We start from the raw sequence: 18,074 nt of genomic DNA on the forward strand, positions 1-18,074 counted from the left end.
TCCTCATGTCTCCAGCCCCTGGTGGGGCTGAGGCTTTGAAGTAAATGTCTTGGTGTTCTTTAGCTGCCCACAGTTCTTTTCCTCAGCCTGTGACTGTGCTGAACCTGTGTGATGGTGTTCACAGGGGTTTTCAGATTGGGGAGGAGACGAGGATCTGACTCCATGTTTCAGAAGGTTTGATTTATTATTTTATGATATATATTACATTAAAACTATACTAAAAGAATAGAAGAAAAGGTTTCATGAGAATGCTGGCTAAGAATAGAATAGGAAAGAATGATAACAAAGGTTTGTGGCTCAGCTCTCTGTCTGAGCCAGCTGATTGTGATTGGCCATTAATTACAAACATCCAAGATGGACCAATCACAGGTGCACCTGTTGCATTCCACAGCAGCAGATAATCATTGTTTACATTTTGTTCCTGAGGCCTCTCAGCTTCTCAGGAGGAAAAATCCTAAGGAAAGGATTTTTCATAAAAGATGTCTGCGATAAACCTGCTCTTATTGCTCACTGAACTGCACCTGAGGTGTCTCTGGCTGCACCTTGGTGAGGCTGGCAAGGCTTGCAGTGTCCCCTCCATGCCTTATTTCCAGCCAGGAGGGCTTTCCCTAGGAATTACTGTCCCCAGTTAATTCATTACAGGGATTGAGTCCATGCTTCACCTGTTTCACCCTGTGAGCAGCACAGCTTTGCTCATGTTTCAGGATCCTGTTGCTACTGGAAAGCAGCTTGAAACACCAAGGAGCAGCTCTTTATTACTGAAATACTGACAGCCTTTATCCCCATCTTAGCAATTTGGTTCCAGTGCACTTTGTATGACTCAGAGCATCTCTGTGCCCCTCCACAGATGTGGGACCTGCTGCTGCTCCTTCCCTTGGCTCTAAAACTGCATTGTCAGGCTTGGGCCTTACTGGTGATGAAGTCTCATCACAAAATGTCAGATCTAATGTTGGCCTCTGTCCCCATCCTTTCCTCAGCTCTGGGGAAATATTACCTGACAGGACAAAGTATGATTTGGCAAATTGCTCCATTTGAAAAGATGAGGAGGAAAACATTTCTGATTTCTCAGTGCAGCCTGCTTTGCTGCCTTTTTTCTTTCCTGCCTTTTTGGGAGGCAGGAAGACTGATGAAGGAAGTAGAGCAGGTAAACTGAAAAATAATAGCTCTTTTCAAGCTAAGATCTAACTGTGCTCTAAAAGGACACAAACTGCAAAGAAGTGTTTGGGAGTTACCTAACAAATAGTTTGAATTGTCCCAAGACAGAGTTGCCTTTTTTTTTCAATTCTCTTCTCTGAAGTATTTCTAAGAACTGCCATAATGTAGTAAGAATTTTTAAAAAATAACTCAGAGATTAAAAAAATATTAAAAAAAAAATCAAATTTCAGTACCTGTACTGATCACTGGTTTTATTGGCACCAGTGGGAGTTTCCCAGGAGCCTGGTGGAGCCAGGATAGGGCCTTTGATCTGTTTGCTCCTGGGATCAGTGTCCTCTGGCTCCATCAAATCAGACTAAAAAGTTAGAGGGAAGCATGGGAAAAGACCAAGCAAGTGATATTAAAGCTAGCCACAAACGTAGCACATTTTAATTCTTAGCAGCAGCCCCAGCACTGGGAAAATGGCTTTTGCAAGGCCTCTTTCTCTGCTAAGCAGCAGCTTTGTGGTTGCATGGTGAGGTGGGTGATGTGGAAAGTGTTCTCCTGATAGCAGGGGTGGTGGCACTTGTGCAGGATTTCTCAAAAGAGGAAGGATGTCTTAAGCTAATTCAAACTTGCCTAATTTCCCCTTGTGTCCTCAGTTCTGCATAGATGTTCAACCACAGGTTCTATCCCAATTAGCCTGGTTTTTTGCCCAGCAGCATGCTCCATTGATCCTTGAGCATGGTCCTGCTCTGTGCAGACCCTGGAGTATCCATTGTGACAGTCCATGCCTTGGGTTTTTCCACAATCTGCTTGATTTGTGAATTAAAGTGTGAAATGCTATTATTGCAACCTTAGGATTTTGTTGGAGTCTCAGAAAAAGATAAGAAAGGCCATGGCGTGAGCCAGTTGTTTTCTTCTTGATTTTAGAACAAACTACAGAAAAAGAGAAAACACAATTAACATGGTTTTTTAAAGCTAGCCTAGAGGTGAATAATAATTTAATAGCTTTGGTGAGATGTTAGATAGGTGTTTCAGTGGATGCTCTATCCCACATTGCCCTCTAGTGAGGACATGGCAGAGCAAACCTTCCAGCAGCCACCAGGATATGGAATGAGGTATTTTAATACTGAGGACAGGGCTGGTTTCTGACATATTTGAGATGCAATACAACGAGGAGGGGCAATGTTCATCTGTCACCTGTGCCTGCACTGGCCACAAACAATGTTTGCCTTTTTCTGAGATAATTCTCTCTGCAAGCATCTCCCTGCTACTGCTGGATCACCTGCCACAGGTCCCTGCTTTTGGAAAAGGGGGAAAATATTTCCTTTTTGCTTTTGGTGAAGGATCATTTTCCATGTTCTTTGTTTTGGGCTTTGGTCCATGAAGGAAACACCAGTTCTGTGGTTTTTCCTGCACACACATGGTCACACAGCTCTGTGGTTTGGAGATCATCACAGGACAAACTTCCAGCACTGATGCATCCAGAGATGTTGTCTAGAAGGTAGAACTGGCTGGTCCTTGGAGATCATCACAGGACAACCTTCCATCCCTCCTCAGCCCAGCACTGATGCATCCAGAGATGTTGTCTAGAAGGTAGAGCTGGCTGGTCCTTGTCCCTCTGCCCCCATTTGTCATTGCTGCAGCTGATATGGGGCCCAGCATGTCCTTATGTGCTTGGCCATATTTACATAGAAATTTGAAATTAATGTTCAGTTTTCAAAGGTATTTGAATGCTGTCTCATTCATCACAGCCGTGGTAGTCTCTGCTACATGCCTCCTTCAACTCTGTGCTTGAAGACTTAACACTTAGAGAAAAGTTTGTCCTAAAAGCTGTGATTTTCAGCACGCAGACAGGGAAGGGGCACAGCCTGAGTGTGTCTGTGGCAGATGTGAGGGTGCTGACAGTGCCCTGCGCCAGTGCCACCCTCCATGGTGTTCCAGGTCCTGAACACCATCGTGTTTTGGGAGCAAGGCTGAGCAGCACTGTCACCCACATGGCGCATGGGGGCTGAATGACAAACACTGATGCCATCTACTGACCACAAAAAATGTGACACGGATATTTTATAAAATCCTGGTGGAAGCTCCAAGTGGGGCTGGGAAGGAGGGGAGATAGGGCTGAGGTGTGCTGGGGGTGAAATCCCATTTTTTCTGCTCTCCCAGCCTGTCTGTTCCCTCATTTCACATCCCATGGAGTGCTTTCTGCAGGTGGGCAGGGATGTCCCCTGTGAGGCTTTACAGGAGCAAGGCACAGATTTGCTGAGTGCACTGCTGGACCATGGAGCACAGACCAGCACCCAGGACAAGGTGACTGCAGGAGGGGTCCTCCTGTGACATGGGACAGCACAGGCAGAGACCCTGGGGATTAATTTAAGCTGGCAGCACGGGCTGAGTGGCCATTCCTGCAGCTGTGAGCTTGGCAGAGATGGGCGGGGGCTGGCAGCTCCTGGTGCTGCCCTGACTGCAGTGACCCCTGCAGTTCTCAGGGGTCCCAGGGTGAGGGAAGAGATGAGGATCTGACTCCATGTTTCAGAAGGTTTGATTTATTTTTATGATATATATTATATTAAAACTATACTGTAGAATAGAAGAAAGGATTTCGTTAGAAGGCTAGCTAAGAATAGAAAAAGAAGGAATCATAACGAAGGTTTGTGGCTGACCGAGACAGTCCTGACAGCTGGACTGTAATTGGCCATTAATTAGAAATAACACATGAGACCAATCACAGATGCACCTGTTGCATTCCACAGCAGCAGATAATCATTGTTTACATTTTGTTTCTGAGGCCTCTCAGCTTCTGAGGAGGAAAAATCCTAAGGAAAGGATTGTTCATAAAACATGTCTGTGACAACCCCTCGCTGCAGCTCACACAACCTGGCACTTCTTCTCCTCTCACCACCTTCCTTTGTCCCTCGTGCTGCTCCAGGTGAGAGCCTTAAAGGCTTTCACATGCTGGATTTCTGTGTGAGCAGCTGCCTGGGGGCCCCTCTGCTTTGTCCATGGTTATTAATCCAGCCAGGTCCCAGTGCCAGCAGCCTGGAGGAATTAGTTTGCACCCTGCATTTTAAAAATGAAGGTGAAGTTGCCTCTGACCATACCAGTTTATTCTGCTTGGCCAAGCTGTTGTTGGCAGGTGTGGTTTGCCTTGCCTGGGGATGGGAGGGTCTCTGGGAATTTTTTTGCAGCTTGGATAATTTCTCCAGCTCGTGAGAAATGCACAGAGAGGGAGCTTGGGAATTAAAAAGTTTCCAGATAAGGAATTTGAGGGCTGAGACAGCTGTGATGAAGTGCATTATAAATGCACTGAGATGCCAGGCTACACCCACAGAGAGATCAGGAGAGTGAGCAAAGCACCCAGATGCAAATAAACTCCTTTGTGGGCCATCTCTGCAGTGCAGTGACACAGGACTGGTGCTGGCACATCCCTGCTGAGGTTCCCCCTCACCTGGCACAGGGATCCATCGGCAATGCCTTCCCCCAAAGGGAACAAATTTCTCTTGCTCTGCTCCACACTGCTCAGTCTGTCCCTGCTCCCTTCAGAAAACCATTTACAAGGGTCCTTGGGGGACTTTTTGTTGGTTTTTCCCAAATGTTGTTGTTATCCCAAACGTGAAAGTACCTAATACGTTCTTATTGTCTAATTTACAAATGTTTTGTGTTGTCTTTGGTGCTTCTCTTTCTGGATTATCCTTGTGTCCCCCTGCCTTTCTGCCCTGGATAATTGAGAGCTGGCACTGTGCCTGTAGCATTCTTGTTTCAGGGCCAAAATGGGAGTGAAAATAAATGCTTCTAAATACTGTATTGAAACAAATAAGTAATTTACTCATAATAGTTCTTCTCCTGGCGTTACACTGGCAATTTCATGCAGGTTTTGCAGAAGGAACAAGCAGTTGTGAGGGGCTGGAAGATCCACACAGCACGAATATTTGTCATGTGTGTCTGATGGGGAGAGGGCCTTCACAGATGTGGAAAAGTGCTCCTACTTCTGCAAAGGGACTTCATCCAGCAGTCTGTGACAGCACTCATTTCATAGATTTGCTATCCCTAATGTCTGAAAATCCTGTCTACCAGGATTTTAGCTGGAGGTGGCAAAGACAGAGTTGCCCATGAGGGGAAGGCAGGGCTGCTTTACCTGGTGCTGTTGAGTAAGACATCTTTCAGAGCAGCCAGCCGACCAAAACACAGCATATGTCCACACTGTCTCCTCAGCTCCACAGAAATCCTTCAGCATTATCACACCTCCATCTGTTCCTTTTCCTGAAGAGATATGGAAAAGCAGAACACACATTTAGGGTGCTCTTTTGCTTGGAGCATTCAGCACAGACTGTCCCTATCTATTTGGCATCACCAAGGTAATACAGCAGACAAGCAGAACAACTTGCAATGAATAACCAGAGCCTGGTGCTAATCTTCTCTTTTCTCTCTCCTTGTAGGGATCCTGTTTACCATGCTGGTGTTTGGGCCAGCCTGTGGATTTATCTTGGGCTCCTTCTGTACCAAAATCTATGTGGATGCTGTCTTCATTGACACAAGTAAGGAGAACTGGGTTTGCTTTCAAATCAAATACACTAAATTTTTATCATCAGGACAAAAATGTTGATGCTCACAAGCAGGAAACTGTGATTCCATCTTCAGTGCCTCTTGCATGTATGAGTGTCACTTTTAGAAGGGTTTTAGGACTGGGATTCAAAAGCTTTCAGCTCTGTTCTGATAAGTAACAGATTTTTAATGGTTAAAATTTGTTCCCTTCTGTGTTTTTTTCTGAGATGAGTTTTATCCCAGCTCTTAAAGGACACCTTGAAATGACACTGTGGCATTGTCATGCCAGGGGAGCTGTGTCCAGAGCACAGTGAAATCAGATTTCACTGCCACCCTAGGGTGTGGGGGAACCAGCCAGGTTCTGATGGAGGCACACCAGGAAGGTCCATGCCCATCATCCTCTGCCCGTGGCCCTGGAGGGGATGGATGGACAGCATCAGTCCCACAGCGTTTTTGCTTTCCTCCAAATCATTAAATAATTATTACTCACCTTGACTTCACAGGGGTTAAAGCAGATTGTTTGCAAATCGTCCTTTTGCAAATTGTCCTTTTGTTCATTTAGACCAAATTCTGCTTTTTTTGCTGCCTGCACTGTGTGTTCTTCGCCATGAGAGGGCAACATGAAACAGGCTGTTCTCTGCTGCTCCCCTGCCCTCTGCTACCTACAGCAAACCTGGTGCTTCGTTCCTTTCCCTCGATTGCTCAGGTGCTTTTTCCACAGTTCTCAGCTCCATCAGATCCCACAGACCCTTATGCAGGGTTTTTGTCCCTTAGAGGAGGGTGTATTTCAGCCCTGTGATGTAAATATGTTGTCACAGACACATTTGGATGGAGTTGAACCTTGCAGGACTCAGAACAGAATTGTGCAAATCTGCAAAATTGTTACTGCCTTTTTTTGATCTCAAATGCACATGGCAGCTGAAGAAATGTAAATAATATCAAATGAGAAAGAAGTATCTTTTGGGATGGCTGAGGCATTTGGCTGCATTTTGGTCAAACACCACATGGTCCTTTTTTATTCCTTGGCTTTACCAAAGCCTCGTTTGGCAGAGGAGCTGTTTGAATCCTGTTTGATATTTTACCATTCAGTATCATTTACACTAAAATACGAATGTACAGAAGAAAATATTTTATCTCCCAGTAGGTGAAGCTGTGGAACTCCACACCATAAGGTGCTAAAAATCTCCAAATGGATTTTAAAGCAATTGGACAAGTGTATATATATGAAAAAAATGAACATGACACCAAATCTAGCTTAGAAAGCCCTCAAGCCACAAGAATAATATATGCTGACTTTATTCTTGTAGGCTTTCTGGGCAGCTGCAGTTGGTTGCCATCAGAAGCAAGATGCTGACCTAGCTAAAAAATTAATTTGGTATCTTCTGGCCATTTTTAACATAAGAAATTGCTCAGTATCTGCAGCTCAAAAAGCCCCAGAGAAATTCTGAGCCACAGAGAAGAGCTGTGGAACATTACTGCTGAGAAGCCTGGAAGGGCTGTGGGTCAGGCACTTTCCAAGGAGGGTGCAGTGCTCCAAACTCCAGCTCCAGCTGGCTTTGGCCACGGAAGGAAATATGAAGAAAACTGTGATTTGCCTGACTCTTCACACTGTTGTGTTCCCAAGAACCTGAAAAAAAATGCACGTCAGGCAGGAGGAAATGACAGCAGAAGATTCCAGTCCCTCCACCACACTATTTTTCAAACTTTATCTGTATTTGAGAGCTACGTGTTATTTTCCCTAAGGAGAAAAGAGTTTCCTTCTGTCTCTGCTTGAGAGACAACTTGATTGCCTCACTTGAGACAGATTTTTCAGAGTGGCAGTAACCAGACAGTCACCATGAACAGAGCAGCTTGTTATTCCAGCCATGTGGGCCTGGGTCTCCCCCAGGAATCAGCACTGGGCACCCTTGTGGCTGTGGCAGCAAGGTGGCTGTTAGGAAAACAGTTTTTCCTCTCCTGCTGTTTATTTGTATTTCCTCACACTGACTCCAGACCCTTCTTGGGCTTTCCCTCTACTGAGTGATGGCATACAGGATATCCTGGCCTTTTATTTTGCCTTTCTTCCTTTTCTGATTATTTCGGTACTTTCCTGAGCCCATTTGTTGCTGTGGTGTCCTTCTCACCTGTGCCAGTACGTGTCAGGTGAGCATGACACAGACTCCATGTATTACAGCATAATTATTGATCAACAATAATCTTTATTAAGAAACCCATTGCTCTTTTATAGACTATTACAATATAGGTGTACTTGATTGGTCTTTTAATTAAAACACCATCACCATTGGCTGATTAGGAAACCACCCTTTGGTAAACAAATCTCCATTCCACATGTTCACGATATCAGGTGTAGCAAGTGGCGGTAAGAATTTTTTCTCATTCTTTTCTGTGATCTTGATTGGTGTTTTCATTAAAACACCTTTTGGTAAACAAATCTCCACGACACATTCCACATGTTCACAATATCGGGTGTAGCAAGTGGTGGTAAGAATTGTTTCTCATTCTTTTATCTGATCTTGATTGGTCTTTTAATTAAAACACCCTTACCATTGCTTAGGAAACCACCCTTTGGTAAACAAATCTCCATTCCACATGTTCATAATATCAGGTGTAGCAAGTGGATGTAAGATTTGTTTCTCATTCTTTTCTGTGATCTTGATTGGTCTTTTAACTAAAACACTTTTTGGTAAACAAACCTCCATTCCACATGTTCACGGTATCAGGTGTACCAAGTGGAGATGGAATTTTTTCTCATTCTTTTCTCTGAGTTTCTCGCAGCCTTTCCCAGCACCATGCCTGGGAAGGTTACCTGTGGCTCTCTGTGCCCAGACAGGACCAAGCCCCTGACTGGTGTTTTCTCCCCTCACAGGCAAGCTGGACATCACCCCGGACGACCCTCGGTGGATCGGAGCATGGTGGGGAGGCTTCCTGCTCTGCGGTGCCTTACTCTTCTTCTCGTCGCTGCCCATGTTCGGCTTCCCGCAGGCGCTGGGCCCGCGGCCGGAGCGCGCCGGGGACAGCGAGCAGGCCATGCTGCCCGACAGGGACTGCCAGCGCCACAAGCCCAGCAACGGTGTCCTGCGGCACCCGCTCGACGGGGACAGCACCACCACCACCTGCTTCCAGCAGCTGCGAGGTGAGGCCAGCCTAGCACATCTCCTCTGGGGCAAATTCACCCCAGAAATCAGCTGGCTCAAGTTTCAGTCCTTAACTTCTATTTCACTGTCTCTGGCATTGCCCATGTCTGAAAGAGAGACTTTGTTCCACTTGAAAGCCATGGGTTATTTATTTTTTTTGAGCTGCAAAACTTAAAAAAAAGCTGGGAGATGTTTAGCCTGGAGAAGAGGAGTCTCAGGGGTGACCTTGTTACTCTCTACATCTCACTGAAGGGTGGTTGTAGTCAGGTAGGGTTGGGCTCTTTCACCAGGCAGCACTGACAGAACCAGAGGACACAGTATCCAGCTATGCCAAGGGAAATATAGGTTGGAAATACATTAGGAAAATATCTTTTTATATATAGAATAATTTTAATTTTTATAGATGAAAATATATTCTGAAAAATATAATGTATATGTATAAATAAATTTTTTATATAAAATATAATTCTTATATAAAAATATTTTTGAATATATAATTATATATAAATATATTTCATAAATATATAAAATATATATCTTATATTAAATATATAAAAATATAGATATATCTATAGAATATATAATATATGTTTAATATATATAAAAGTATATAGAATATATCTAAAAATAGAAAATATTAATATATATATAGATATATTTTTATATATAAAATATATTTCCTAATATATTACAAAAACGTTTTTGACAGAAAGAGTGATAAAGTTCTGGAATGGTCTACCTAAGGAAGTCATAGAGTCAGCAGCCTTGGATGTGTTCAAAAAAAAGACTGGATGTGGCACTCAGTGCCATGGTTTAGTTGAAGTGTTTAGAGCATGGGTTGGACTTGATCTTGAAGGTCTCTTCCAACCTGGTGATTCTGTCAATTCTGTGAGAAATGTGTGATAGTCCTATAGAGTTGCTAAAAAAATATGAAGGGGAGCACAGTTGCCAGAGCAGTTTGTGAACTTCTCTCCAGGGTATTGTCCCACTCCCCTCTGCCTCCCAAAATGGAGAGAGAGCCAGCAAGGGCACTTAAAAGAAATTGGAAGCTCCCAGCAGCTGAACTTCATCTTAGTGCAATCCCAGATACACAATGAGTGCAATGAGCACTGGGCATCACCACAGCTCTTAAACTGAAATGGGAAAAGGGAAATACCAGCCCAGAATAGCAGCAAAATGGCAGGGCAGAGCATAATTTGTAGCAAATTAGAGAGAAAACCTCACATCATGTCCTGCAGTGATGGAAATGGAGGTGACTCTAATTAAAGTCAGCTGAGGATCCAGCATTTTGTGGGAGAGTGTGGGCAGAAATCCTTTCTCTAGGCTGTACTGGAAAATCCTTCATCTGAGAGGGTGTTTCTGTAGCACTGGTGGCTGCTTCCCACTCCCTGTTGCCGTGGCGGAGCAGGTTTCATTACTGCCTGATGCATTTAGATAAATGAGGAGAAAATCACTTACTCCCTGTGCAGTCACCTTAATTGGGAGTTGAACGAAGTGCGGGTGGGAAGGAAAAAGAGACTTTGGGGAAAAAAGTGTTGTCTAAATATATAAAAATGCCTTGAATACTAGATGTGGTTGTTCATTAAGGGAAGGTCAAAGATGTGAAATTTTGACTTGATGAGGAAATTCAGAAGAAAGGTAAAGGGATAAATTGTTTGAAACTGAGTAAAATTCATTTCTTCATCGTTTCATCCTTGTTGCAAGGATTTTCTCTTAAATGGGTTTTTCCCATTATAGGTCCATATGGATAGTTATGTGGCTTTTGTTGTGTACACATCAGGCTGTCTGCTTCTGGCCACTGAGCTTTTGGAGTGGACGCTGGAAATGTTTGCAGGTTTCCATACAGAAAAATGAAAGAATATGACGTATCCCTGCTGCATGGAGGGGCAGCAGTTCAGCCTGAGGATGGTGCTGAGCATCTTGCACACAGGGAGGCCATGGGGGGTTCACTGAGCATCTGTTGCTCATTGAAGTAGAGAAATTAAACTGCCACATCCATATGCTTCAAGTATTGATTACATCAGGAGGCACCACAGGCCTCCACGTTAGCCCTCTCACTGCAGGTAACCCCATTTCTGATCAGTCAGTTTTCCAGGAGCCTCTTTGGAGATGGACTTTGAAATAAAATTTACATGACATCAAATAAGACAAGCAATGACCTTTTTAATTCTTCCTTTGAGGCTATCACAGATGACACGGTAGCTGACATCTCCTTTCAAATCCCTTGCCACTGTTGTCATAGTCAGAATGTGGTCAAGAGTCATGTTGCTGAAGTGAGGCAAACACACCTCATCATTTCTGATGAGGTTAAATCTTTCTGTGGGTCTACATTACTTTGGTGGCAGCTGAATTATCTGTATTCATTTCTTTGTGGCAGATCTTAGTCTCCCTAATTTCTTTGTTGATTCTCCTTTGGAGAAAGTTAAGACTGTTCAGGGAGAAAGTTAAGACTGCTTGGAAAAAGTTAAGACTGCTTTTTTCTAGGGTAAAAAAGACTCTTAATTATGTACAGAGGTTAAAAATATGGATGTGCATGCATAGTCGTGTCTTCTGTCCTAATATGACCTTGGATTTTGCATGAATTTGTGATGTTGAACAGAATCCATGGAATCCTAAAACGACATGAGTTGGAAGGGACCTTAAAGGTCATCTAGTTCCAGCCCCCCTGCCATGGACAGGGACACCTTTCAGTAGCCCAGCTTGCTCAGAGCTCCATCCATTCTGGTCCTGAACTCTTCCAGGGATGGGACAAGCACAGATTCTCTGGGCAGCAGCAGAGGATTTACCTGCACAGGGAGTTGGGAGTTGCTCCTTGGGGTTTGTTTGGCCACAGTTCTGACTCATTTTTAGCAAGTGGTGTCTGTGCAGCTGGTCCTGGCCAGAGCTGTTTCTGCTGTGTGGCCATGCCTGCATGGATGTGTGGATCTTGTGCAAGTGTGGGGAGGAAGAGCTGTTTCTCTAGATTGGTTATGCAAACACCCTTTTTATCAACAGCACATCCTCAGAGGATGAACTGCACCTCCTTTTTGGATACTGAAGGAGCTTTATTTTTTTTTACATTTTTGTTTTTACATTTTTTTCCAAGCCTTGCAGTGACTGCCACAAGAGAAAGGTCATGGTAGGAGAGGGAGCAGGGCAGTGTCAGCTGGGGACAAGCTCTGAGCTGGGTCATGGCTGTCAGCTAGAGACATGGCACGGCTGGCCCGTGGGAGGATGCTCCAGACACCACAAGATCTGCTGGAAGGCAGTGAGATGGAGGGCTGGCTGAGATTCCTTGGCTTTCTCCAGCCTTAGCACGTAAAAAAAGCCAGGACTAATATAAAAGGAACATGCTCAAAGTATTGATCTTTTACATCTCCGTCAAAATCTTAAGCAGGAGGGAGGGCCCAGCTTTTGGCAAGCCCTGGCATCTCTTCCTGTGGGGTATTTTCATGCCAGGAAAGCAGCAGCCTTAAGAGGAGCTCTAAACTTGAAATGGAAGTGGTGCCTTTGAAGAGCAGGAGGTGAGGAGGCAATCAAAGGCAGTGGAGGCAGCAGGGGGCTCAGCACAGGGGCATGGCAGCACAGGCAGGAGAGCTTTGGGACAGTCCTGGGAGCTGCTTCCCGTGGCTAAACTGGCACGGGGATGCTGCACCGCTTTGCCTGATTAGTATTTCATTTCAGCAAAGCAAATCCATTTGGGAGCGCGGAGAAGTGAAGGATTAACAGCAGTGGAAGTGTGAATAAACGCTGCCATTGCTCTTTGCTCCTGCCTGGCAGGGTTGTTCCAGCCCTGTGCTCTCCGTGTGGTCTGTGAGAGCGCCTCAGCCATGGGCTGGGCAGTCCCTGCTCTTCTGGGGGGCACAGCTTTGCTTTCCTGCCTCTGCTCTGCCTTGGGCACCTCTCTGCTCTTCGGGCCGGAGAAGATGCTCAGCTCTGTCAGTGCCCTCTGCTCGAGTCTGTCCACACATCTGCCCTCTCACTCGCTGCCTCTGACACACCACCTGCTCTGGGACGTGCTTGGAAATAGTTCATTAAAAACCTTCCCTTTTTTTTCACACAGAAATGTCACATCTGTCGAATTGAGCGGCCGGTTCTGATGAAATTTGATTTCAGAATGATTCCTCTGCATGATCTTTAACACCTCTGAAACACTTTGCCCTAAATGCATTCTGTTTTGCAGTGATTTAAACCAGGAATTCGTTACGTTCTGCCGCTCTGTCTAGCAGGAGAGATTAAAACCCTAAAAGGATCGAAATTGATATGGAATCCTCCAGGTTTGGAAAGGGAAGCTCATTCACAAGGAATTAAAAGAAAACTCACTGTGGAATTAAATGAATTTCAGAACTGCAAATTCCCTCGATTTGGAAACGTTTTGGTTTCTTTCCAGCTTCATTTTCAAGAGTGTAGGAGAGCTGGGACGTACAGCTGACAGCTGCCTTGTCTTCTGTTCAGTTCTGTCCTGCTCTGTGTACCAATCTGCTGAATTACCTAGGGATGGAGCTGCTCTGAATCTGGGATTTCTCTCCCAAAAAGTGCTCACTGAGAGCACAGTGCTGGGCCAGAAGCTCCCAGCTGTGCAGGGAGGACCTGGACCATGGGGAGCCTGTAATCCTCAGTGGGAGTTTATGGGATTGGGCAGGATTAAAGGCTAACAAGGGTAGTTTTTAACTCCTGGCTTCTCATGACTGATAGTGACACGCTTTTGGAGAGGGCTCCATTTATACCTTCATTCACAGCTGCAGCAGTGAAGCTTTGGCCCAGGTTTAGACTTTAATGCCTTTTTGGATTTGGGTCTTGTCCCCCTGCAAACACTTTAAAGGCTTGCTGAGAAGTCCAAAGGTGAGAAGGTGGTGATCATAAAAGGCATCAGGTTCTGTCAGTCTTTGAGTTTTTTCTCTGGCTTGTGTTTCATGAGGGTGTAGATTTTGTTGTCAGGTTTTTCTTGGCTATTTCCAAGCCAGCATCTTGTTGTCAGCACCATTAAAAAATTCAGAAAGGCCTTCAGCCTGCACACCTCAGGGCCAAAGCTGAGCAGCAGCTGAAGGCAGGCAGAGCGTGTCTCCAAAAAATGCTTTTCTATTACTTCTGTCACAGGTGAGGGAGGTTTGTATCCTTCTCTCAAGTAAAGGTGGTTCCTGCAGGGAAGATGGTAGAGTAGAAGGACCTGCTTTCCATGCTTGAATATATAACTGCTGCTTCAAGCTTGCATCTTGTCTGGAAGGCTTTTTTGATTTATGTGTCATGCTTTTCACTCATATCCATTATGATAATATTGCCAAGGCCACGTGGAACTTCAGCATGCTAACCTCACCTGAGATATCTTCATCAGTTCTTGCCTTACTCCATCTTCTCTTTTACAAAAGCCACCTCTTTCCAGAATGTGTTTCATTCTTGCTGCCTGTGCTCTTTTCTTCATCCCTTTTTCCTCAAGCCAGGTGGAAGTTTTGCCTTTTGCTTTCTCTTGAGACCTGAGGCTTGGGTAGTAGAAAGTCATATTTTGGCTCAGTACTACATTTTGCCTTTCCCTCACCACTCTGTCCTAGGTGGACTGGGCTGTAAACCTCCCTCTAATTTATTACTTTGCTTTCTGTGTTCTTCATCTTTACTGCAAATTGAAAACATGTCTCTGTAGGGTGCTCCAACCAGAAACAGGGGCCTTGGTGATTGTAATGTTCCAAACAATTCATTTCAAGCACCAACGTGATGATTATAGTTTGTCGTTTCTGGAGAGTAGTTAAACCTCGTGTAATGAGGTTGCCAATTATCCCCGCTACTCCCCGATGTGCAGTGACAAATCAAAGCTACTTGGTGTACATAAGTGTGTGCATTTGTCAAGGCCCTGGCCTGTCATCCACAGAGCACCTATGGAAGGAGAAATGGAGGGGGTGTGGATGCTTTGGAACCGGTGTTGTTTGAGTGGGAAAAAGTGGGAAATCAAGGGATTTGTAGGGAATATTGGAGAGCTTTGGGACATCCACCCTGTCCCTCCCAACCTATGGATGATCCTGTGACCAGCACTGCATGTGGATGGTCTCAAGAGTTGGGATTAAAGTGCTTTTCACTCCTTTTCAGCAGCGAAAAGAGGTGTTATGTTCTCCTTAGTGCATCTTGCCAGGGCGGTGGGAATCGCTTTTCTGGGAATCCTGGAGCGTGTCAGGTAGATCAGGATGAGGATGGGAAATGAGCTCGTCCTTCTGGGAGTGGGAGGCTCAGTCTATCTATGTGCCCTGTCTGCTGCACCTTGTGAGTTTTCTCCAAGTAGATTTTTGAGACTCTTTGGACTTCAAAAGACTTTTCCCACTTTGTAAAAGGACTTCATTTGAGCTTTGTAGCTGCAAAGGGCTGCTCCAAAGTGTTCAGGTAACCTTTGGGCCTGTAAAATTGCAGGGTAACATTCACCATGACACCCTACTGGGTTGGCTCCAGTGGAGAAACACCATCCATAGCTGTTGTGTTCCCCAGGGCTTCACTGTCGCCCATCAGGCGTTTCCATCCCTACTCCATACCCAGCACCATATGCCAAGCAGCTGGAAGCATGTCACTCTAGTCTATTGAGAGGTTTTTAAACTTTGCTGCTGACTTTTTACCTTTTTCCCAGAGGTATTTCACCCCAAGAACTGAGACAGATGAGGCAGCAGCCGGTGTCAAATGATTGATCTTAGCAAATGGCAGTAGCAAGATGAAAGAATATTGAATTCTATAGGGAAACCTCCCTTTATTTCTCTTAGAAGATGAAAGAGAATGAGCTGGCCCTGGCTGAGGAGATGGTGGAGGCTGCCAGACTCTGCTTGAGTTGTCTGTGCACTCTTTGCCCTGGGTTGTGTGTCACACATGATGGTACAGAGTTGTAGTAGACAGTCAGACATTCAGCAGAGGACAGGATCTGTCCCAGAAAACTCACAGGAAGGAGAAATGATGATGGAATCCAGTAATCATAGAAAGATTAGGGTGGGAAAGGACTTTAGAGGTCATCTTGTTCAGACACCTCACCATGGATGGGGACACCTTCCTCTAGACCAGGTTGCTCAAAGCCTTGTCCTGCCTGGCCTTGAACACTTCCAGTGGCATCCGCAGCTTCTCTGGGCAACCTGTTCCAGTGTCTCACACCCTCACAGTAAAGAATTTCTTCCTTATATCTAATGTAACCCCTCCCTCTTTCAGTTTAAGGCCATTACCTATTGTCCTGTCACTACACACCCTTGTCAAAAGTCCCTCTCCAGCTCTCCTGCAGATGGAAATGATGTGGGTGATGAAGTGCTGTGACTTTGAGCCCTGCACTGCCAGACAAGGCACTTGTGAGGGGTTCCTCTCCTGTGTGAGATGCTGCAATAACTCTGCAAATTTTTCTGTTGTCCAGAAAATGGATTTTGACCTTGGTAGCGCACGATGGTTGGGTGCCAACTTCAGAAATAAATGTCCGTGATCTTTAGCTCCCTCCTGCAAAAGGCAGGCTGTCATCACTATTGTTTGGTGGATAAAGTTAGAGCTAGACCTTAGTGTCTTTGGATTTAAATTGGCACAAAGCTACATCTCAAGGAATCCATTAATCTTGAACAAACTGAACTCCCGAGGCACAACAGTCATTAATACCTTAAATATGGCTTTTCAAGCTTAGTACTGCCAAGTCCACCTTTTCATTTTCTATATTTTTCCTGGCAAGAAGGGGAAATTCTGTAGGTGGCCACCAAAGAACTGAAGGAAGCAGCAGGTGGCTTCTGAAATTTATCCATATCTGAATTCCCCCATCCCCATTCCTCCCACACAGCATTTTTCCCCCTTTTTTCTTTTCTTTTTTCACTCATTCTGCTAAAAATTGCTATGCCTCTTGCACCTTAATTATGTTCAGTAAATCTTTAGGAAGTAGAAATTTTATACGGCTTGGAAAAATGTTTCTGATTTAAAGAGACCAGAAACTGTGAAGTGACCTCTTCCAAAAAATGTTAGATCAAACCTAATTATAACCCTTTTTCCCACTGTCCCCAAGAAAGAGCCAAGGGCACCCAAGCAGAGCCTTGACAAAGAGCTGTGCATTCTCTGCTGAGGCCAGTGCAGAAAAATCCCTGAGGGAAAACATGAGCCAGCACCAGAGAAACATCATCTGCCAGCCCCTGGTACACCACAGGGGATCTGGGGGATGGATTTTCAAAATGCAAATAGGGGTCCATTGAGGCTTCACTACACTACTTCAAGGTAATTTTCAAACTTAATGATTTTCACATTTAATTCAGGCAGAAATTAGTCATCAGGTATGGAGACAAAGCAAGGCTCTCTTCTGTACTGGGATGCTCTCCTCTTCAAGCTGTGTTATCTCTACAATAATTAAAATGCTCGCTGGAGTAGAAAACGTGCAATCTGATTCATTAGACAGATTTCCCTTTGTAAGGTAACTCTTGTTTGCCTGTTGGAAATTGAGATGGGCTTGGAGGAGAGAGGGCTCTAGACAATGATGATTTGGAAGGGGAGAGCCAAGGGATCATGAAACCAGAGCCACATGTGTGTGTCCCACACAGTGAACAGCTCAGCACGTCCTCTTGCACCCTCTTAAGGATGGCAGGGTCTGCATGGAAGGCTGGAGGAGCTTTAGGTTGTGGGAACACACAGCCTGTCCCAGGCAGGACACCCTTGTGCCATGGGTATCCATGGGCCAGGCTGAGCCTGAGAGTTTCAGCTTGCTGAAAACACCCACATCTGCTGCAAGAAGGTGACCATCAGTGAGTGAGCCAGTTTGGAATAGGAAAATGAATCAAATCTGGATGGCAGGAGAAGGAAAGGCCAGATGTGAGCTGGGTTAGTTTGTGTCTGAAAGCTTGCAAGGATTTATGCTGAACGCAGCACTGATGGCACCTGTCAGCTGGCTCAGCTTTGTTCATGGGGAGCAGGTACAGAAAGGAGAAGGGGAAGAAAGAGCACACTGGGTTTTGATTGACTTCCCTATGGGGAAAACAGGAAGCAATGTTGGAAATTTTTCTCATTCTTCCAGTTTTCTATAAGAGTAAATAATCACTGATTTTTTCTTTTTGCACCTCTTGGTTCTTGAATCTTTAAGTGCCACTGTTTGGGTGTTTCACTTTGTTCTGGCATTCCCACATTTCAAGCAGCTTGTCTGTGCAGAACAGGAAATTACTCCTGATGTGAAATGAGTGTACCCTACAGAAGAGGAGAGAGGCACCTCCAGCACCTCAAGTCTGCACAAAAACACCTCTGCCACGGACATATTTTATGAAAAATCATTTTGCTAGGATTTTTTTCTCCTGAGAAGCTGAGGAAAAGAAAAACAAT

The 18,074-nt window shown here is 44.9% G+C and overlaps 1 protein-coding gene across 1 annotated transcript in view; it reads left to right on the forward strand.

The window, feature by feature from the left end:
* Positions 1–18,074, forward strand: part of SLCO3A1 (solute carrier organic anion transporter family member 3A1) — a 140,431-nt gene that overhangs the window by 98,564 nt on the left and 23,793 nt on the right. The window contains exons 3-4 of the mRNA XM_064722719.1: positions 5,574–5,672; positions 8,546–8,812. Coding sequence (XP_064578789.1) covers positions 5,574–5,672; positions 8,546–8,812 — 366 coding nt within the window. The remainder of the gene's footprint in view (positions 1–5,573; positions 5,673–8,545; positions 8,813–18,074) is intronic.

This window comes from Zonotrichia leucophrys, chromosome 10 (assembly GCF_028769735.1).
Source record: "Zonotrichia leucophrys gambelii isolate GWCS_2022_RI chromosome 10, RI_Zleu_2.0, whole genome shotgun sequence".
Classification (NCBI taxonomy): Eukaryota; Metazoa; Chordata; class Aves; order Passeriformes; family Passerellidae; genus Zonotrichia; species Zonotrichia leucophrys.